We start from the raw sequence: 6,011 nt of genomic DNA on the forward strand, positions 1-6,011 counted from the left end.
GTCTAAGTAAATTTTCAAAATAAGTTTGAGTGCCTATCGATGACTTTGACCTATATTTAATATGCGTATATTAGGTATGTTATTGTTTGTTCTTAGTTCTAGTACAATATTTCAGATGTAGCATGATTTTGCAAAAATAAAAAAACTTTTTTTTTTGGATATACTTTAGATATTTCTTCTAAATAAATTTCTCTAAAATTTAATTGTAATTTTCAATTGCTTTTTGTGTTGAAATTTCTAGATTTGTCAATTCTTTCAAATACATTCAATCAAAACAATTTCCCAAAATAAAGAGGATAGATTTCTTTCTTGCTTTTCCTTTTTAAGGGCTTAGGGATCAACTAAAATGTGGTCCAAAATTGTGCACATACAAAATTGTTTATATCAAATATTCTCCAATTTCTTTTTCTATATTACTACTATCATTATTTGAAGAAATAAATATTTTTTCCTCTTCAATCACAACTTGTTCTTCCGCAAATAACTTCTCTACCTCTAACTTTTGTTATACTCTACTTTCTCTAAATCTCATTGAGTCAAATTATACTGAATATATTATTATTATTTTTATTTATCACAAACATTTAGTCATACGATTTTTTTATAATTCACAAAGAGTAAGGAATCCTACTCACTCCACGACAACAAAGACTCTCAAATTAATTACATAATGTTACAACTAAATATAGTAAAAACAAATAATACACTTTCTTTGTCATAATTTTTATGATATACTTTCCCTTTTAGTCGGTATAAAAAAATGACGCATTTATATGTATTTACTAACAATGTAACTTTAAACTACCAATTTCACTATTAATTAATGAGATGGTTTACGATTGCACAAACACCATAGAATTTAAATTTTTTTTTTTAATTTTTTTTTTGCATCTTTTATATCCATTTTCAGTCAAATTATATCGTATAAATTATACCAAAGAGGTAATAAATACTCATCATACATATCATATAAGTTAGGACAGGATGCTAAAGTACTTCCTCCGTCTCATTTTATGTATCGCTATTGTTTTTTGTTCATCTAAAAAAAATGTATCTTTACTTATTCGATAATTAAGTATTTTTTATTTTACGTGCTCGATCAAATTATAACAACATAAAATGACACGGAGAGAGTAATAAATACTGATCATATATAGTGCTAAAAATAGAACATAACAAAAATAACAACACCCCATATCTCTCTGTTGCTGCACTTCTTATTGGTTCTGCACTCCCCCCCTACTGCCACCTCCCCCACGCCCACGCACACCCACCCCACCCATCCAACCTACCGCATCCCCAACAAGGTATATTTTCTTCTTCCTCTTATTGTCACCACTTCCTAGTACCTTATTAAGCAAAAAAAAAAAGTAAAAAACAATACTCATATTGCTTTTAGTATACTGTGTTTTTTTGCTATTTGTATTTTTCTTATTTCAAGAATCTGTTTATATATATATATATATATATATATTGGCCTATCCCTTTTTTCACAAACTTAAATGGTTCTTGTTTTAGTTACTTTTTAGTTCACTTTCATTTTTTTTAGCTACATAATTTTATTACTTGTTTGTATATGTATATTTGATTCTTGATTCTTGAATTTTAGTGGGGTCTTTTCCTTTTCTTGAAATTTTGCCTACATAACTTTTTTTTTTGTGTGTGGTTATCTTGCTATATTTTCTTCATTGTTATCTTGTTTTAGTTACTTTTAGTTCAATTTTAGTTAGCTATAATTTTATGACTATTTTGTATATGCATATATGTTTCTTGATTCTTGAATTTTAGTAGGGTCTTTTCCTTTTCTTGAAATTTTGCCTACATAATTGTTGTTGTTGGTTTTTTCTTTATTATCTTGCTATATTTTTTTTACTGTTTCTTTCTTCGTTGTACTTGGATTTGCTGCACTTGAGTCGAGGTCTTTCGAAAACAGCCTCTCTATCTCGCCAAGGTAGTGGTAAATAGTTTTTTTTTATTTTTTATCTTGCTATATTTTCTTTACTGTTTACTTCTTCTTTGTACCTGGATTTGTTGCACTTGAGCTGAGGATCTTTTAGAAACAACCGCGCTACCTCCCGAGACCTTACTTGTGGGATGTCACTGTGTATATTTGTTGTTGTTGTAGTTGTTGTTTTGTTCTATTACTATGTTAAAGATTTGAGCTTTATGTGTTTTCTTTTTCATGAAATTTAGCTTATATATAGTTGGTTTTTTAGGTACTCCACTATGTTAAAAATTTGAGCTTTTGGGGTATATATACTATGTTAAAGATTTGATCTTTTGGGGGTTTTGTTTATGAAATTCTTGAAAAGTTTACTTTTTGTTTGATACAAGATGTGAAAGAGCATTTTTAGCTTTGGGGTTTTGATTCTTTGGATAGAATTGAGAATGGTTTTGATGTTTGTTGTATATAGAAGCAGATTCAGGATTTAAAGTTGGTCGGTACTACTTTCTATATATACACATTATTAAAAAGTTTGTTTCCTTAGGCTGTGGATCTGAGCTGCATATAGTTTATTTTTTGTTTAATTTTCCTAATAAAAAAGCATTCTTTTTGTGTATGTGAAGGTAGAATTCTTAAATGGAGCGGCGTGGATAGTGAGGATTCAGATAGCTGACGTCAACTTGCTTGAGATTGAGGCGTAGTAGTAGTAGTAGTTGTTTTAGTAATAAAGGGAAAAATTATGGATCATAGAGGTCATCAGAAGCAACAAATGACTTCTGGTTTAACTCGATATCGATCCGCGCCAAGTTCTTGTTTTACCAGCCTATTGAGTAGTAATAATCCAGCTGGTGTTGCTGGTGGGGGTGGAAATTGTGGTTATGCAAGAGACGACTTTGATCAGTTTCTCAATCCTCGCGGTTCGAATAATGGTATAAAGCAAGTTTTTGATAGATTTGTAGCTAATATTGGTCCTCAAGATTCGAATCCCGATGGCCTAATGAGTGATTCTCAACAAATTAATCAAAATCCCATGAGCAATATGAATGTTAGATCTGATGTTGTAGCTCCTATGAAACAAGAACACGACGCTCAGCACCAGCAGCCAATGAATTCACAGTTTATTGCACCTGTGAAACAAGAAATTACTCAGCAGAGTAGCGATTATTCGTTGGCTTCGCAGATGAATTATCAAACTCAAGCTCAACAAAATCAAAATGCAACAGACTTTAGTTTAGCGATGGATAGCTTCTGCCGGTATTTAGATTCAGTAGATACAAATCGTTTTAACCAGACGGAAATGGATGGTGGATTTGGTGTTGGTACTAGTAACTCGAATCTTACTCGTTATAACAGTTCGCCTGCTGGTTTCTTCGCACAAGTTAATATTGAAAATGGTATGCATTGTCTTGGTTAAACATCGTTGGTACTGATTTTTCTTATTATCTTGACTAATAGGCTACATTCAAATGAAGGGAATGTTTCTGCTCTTACGGAAAGATTCATTCTAAGCTCGCTTATTCATCTGGATGTTTATTTTGAATCTTGCAATGGGTGTACGGAGCCACGATTCTAGTTTATTAAGCTATGCTCGTAGAAAATAAACTTACATATGTATACATTTCATAGTCATTGGAGATAGCTGAATTAGTACTCGTTAATTGTTTATTGTTAGCGGGAGGGTGCAACAGTAGGTTAAGAACCTGAATAGAAGTTTGTGGTTATTTCCATTTTGTTGATCTGACATTAGAGTCAGAGTACGTTACTAAAACATTTTCAGTAATTGACAGAATATGGTGCATTGAGAGGCATAGGGAGTTATGGAACGGTTAGTGGTAGTAACGCTGCTGCTGAACAAGCATCATTTTCCAATCCTAGCAGGTTTAGCAGTCAAAAATCGGGACAACCTAATTCTTCGGGGCTATTAGCTCCAATCTCAGAACTTGGAGCTAAAAGCATAGAAGAGAGCCGACAAAGCGATGAAGGTTTTGGTAAAGGCCATAAAAATGACGAGAGTTACATGACAGGTTTCCCTATGCCTTCTTGGGACGATTCACAAATTTTGACTGATGATTACCTACAAGTACCAGAAGATGATGAAGCCGGGCCATTCACCAATGTAAATGCATCTGATAATCAGGTACTTTTCTTAATCACATTCGTCGTTCTTTTACCACCTGTATTGAAATGAAACAGGTCTAAATATTGAGTAGTTGTAGTACTCTAATTATTGTAGCCTTTCTACTTCTCCGGAGGTAGTGGTATGGACTGCGTACATCTTACCCTCCCCAGATCCCACTATGTGGAAACACACTGGGTTTGTTGTTGTTGTTGTTGTTGTTGTTGTAGTAGTCGTAGTAATTATTGTTGTTACTGACGTTGTCTTTGTGCCTGATTAATCTCATACATACATGGCTTTGCTAATCAGAGTAGTGAAGGTCGAGCTTGCCCTCCCACTCTATTGTCTCATTTGAGTTTACCTCAAACCTCAGCGGAGTTATCCGCAATGGAGAAGCTCTTGGAAGATTCAGTACCTTGTAAAGTCAGAGCAAAGAGAGGTTGTGCCACTCATCCTCGTAGCATCGCCGAAAGGGTACACATGGATTTAAATAAAGTTGTCTTTTTTATCCCGGAAATATAGGTTAAGCAACTAAGCAAGTACTGATTCAATCGTTACTAATCTTAGGTAAGAAGAACACGGATAAGCGAAAGAATGAGGAAGCTGCAAGAGCTTGTTCCCAATATGGACAAGGTATTCTTAACCTACCGGTTGAATGTTGCTCGGACTCTTCAAAAAGGCTGATGGATGCATGTTCGATCCTCCAAAAGTCGTGCATTTTTGGAGGATCCAACACGGGTTCAGCAACATTTCTAGAGAGTCCGAGCAACATAGAATATGATACAGTTGGAATTTCGCTTCTCTTATACTTTCTTATTCTTGTTTTCGTATTCCAATTTCTTTGCAGCAAACAAACACGGCGGATATGTTGGACTTTGCAGCTGACTACATCAAAGAACTAGAGACACAAGTCAAGGTATATCCCAAAAGGAATCACAATGAGCCTATGTTGCTCGGACACTTCAAAAATATCAACTGGTGTTTGTTAATCCAACACGAATGCTGCAACATTTTTGGAGAGTCCGAGCAACATAGCAACGTGCAACACAAAAGGATTCTTTCTATTCACATTTCTCGCGTCAATACATACAATGACTACATTTTCTTGAATTGTTCTCAGGCACTATCGGAAACACGTTCAAAGTGTACGTGCTCGCACAAGTAGAAGACTACATTCAAAATGATAAAGGTAGGACAATGTTGTGCATTGACAATGGAAATAGCAAACAGATAGGTGTATTCTTTTTGACACTTGAAAAAGGAAGAGAATGGGTTGCCATTTTTTGGTGTGTAAAAAAGATAAATGCAGATTCATCTGATGTTAACATCATAACCTAACTGTACATAAAATTTCCATTGTCCATTGTTTTTTGCCTGTTGTGTTCTGTGAAAGGAAATAGAAAGTTAGGTTGCTTTTTGGACTATTTTTGTAAGAAGTTAGGTACTTTTGTTATGATGTGTAAATGTGTTTGCTGCCATTCAGAAGTCCAATAATTTTGCGTCAACCTTCTAAAATTTGCTTATTTTAACGTAGTCTGACATAAACACCGAGTGCGAGTACTTTTTTCTTCTCATTTTCAATGGTGTTATTACAATGCAAATAGTCATATTTAGAGATAAGCATCCAGTACCCCTCGAACTATGGCTAAAGTTCCTACGACGCACACTAACTTTACAGGAGTCCTATTGCCCTCTTGAACTCGTATTTTTGTCATCCTTTTGTGCTGACGTGACACCTTTATTACATAAAATGGGGGCCTACGTCAAAGGTATCACGTCAGCTAAAAAGGGTTACAAAAATACATTAAAATTGAGTTTAGGAGGGTAATAGGACCCCTGTGAAATTGGAGTGTGTCGTAGCAAATTTGGTCATAGTTCGAGGGGGTATTGGATGCTTTACTCATCGTATTTATGAGTATTTTGTTGATTAGCAATGTTACTTGGACTCTC

The 6,011-nt window shown here is 34.3% G+C and overlaps 1 protein-coding gene across 6 annotated transcripts; it reads left to right on the forward strand.

Annotated features, from left to right (window-relative positions):
* The first annotated feature begins 1,171 nt into the window (after positions 1-1,171).
* LOC107850293 (transcription factor bHLH122) lies at positions 1,172-5,552 on the forward strand. 6 transcript variants are annotated; one of them, XM_016694709.2, is made up of 7 exons: positions 1,172-1,307; positions 2,569-3,339; positions 3,733-4,082; positions 4,371-4,535; positions 4,629-4,694; positions 4,909-4,977; positions 5,182-5,552. In XM_016694709.2, the coding sequence occupies exons 2-7, from the start codon at positions 2,685-2,687 to the stop codon at positions 5,224-5,226; spliced, it is 1,350 nt and encodes a 449-aa protein (XP_016550195.2). In that variant the 5' UTR covers positions 1,172-1,307; positions 2,569-2,684; the 3' UTR covers positions 5,227-5,552. The 6 variants fall into 6 exon arrangements, with proteins under 6 accessions (XP_016550195.2, XP_047257349.1, XP_016550193.2 ...); XM_047401393.1 differs by having other exon boundaries at positions 1,190-1,307; positions 2,573-3,339; XM_016694707.2 differs by lacking the exon at positions 1,172-1,307 and adding an exon at positions 1,345-1,954.
* The last annotated feature ends 459 nt before the right edge of the window (positions 5,553-6,011 follow it).

The sequence above is a fragment of the Capsicum annuum genome, chromosome 12, assembly GCF_002878395.1.
Source record: "Capsicum annuum cultivar UCD-10X-F1 chromosome 12, UCD10Xv1.1, whole genome shotgun sequence".
Classification (NCBI taxonomy): Eukaryota; Viridiplantae; Streptophyta; class Magnoliopsida; order Solanales; family Solanaceae; genus Capsicum; species Capsicum annuum.

Excerpts from the sequence above, each read along its gene's own strand:
- LOC107850293 (XM_016694709.2), top strand. The coding sequence starts at position 2,685 with ATGGATCATAGAGGTCATCAGAAGCAACAAATGACTTCTGGTTTAACT. Across the intron at positions 4,695-4,908 it reads TTGTTCCCAATATGGACAAG|CAAACAAACACGGCGGATAT; the intron begins GTATTCTTAACC and ends ATTTCTTTGCAG. Across the intron at positions 4,978-5,181 it reads AACTAGAGACACAAGTCAAG|GCACTATCGGAAACACGTTC; the intron begins GTATATCCCAAA and ends AATTGTTCTCAG.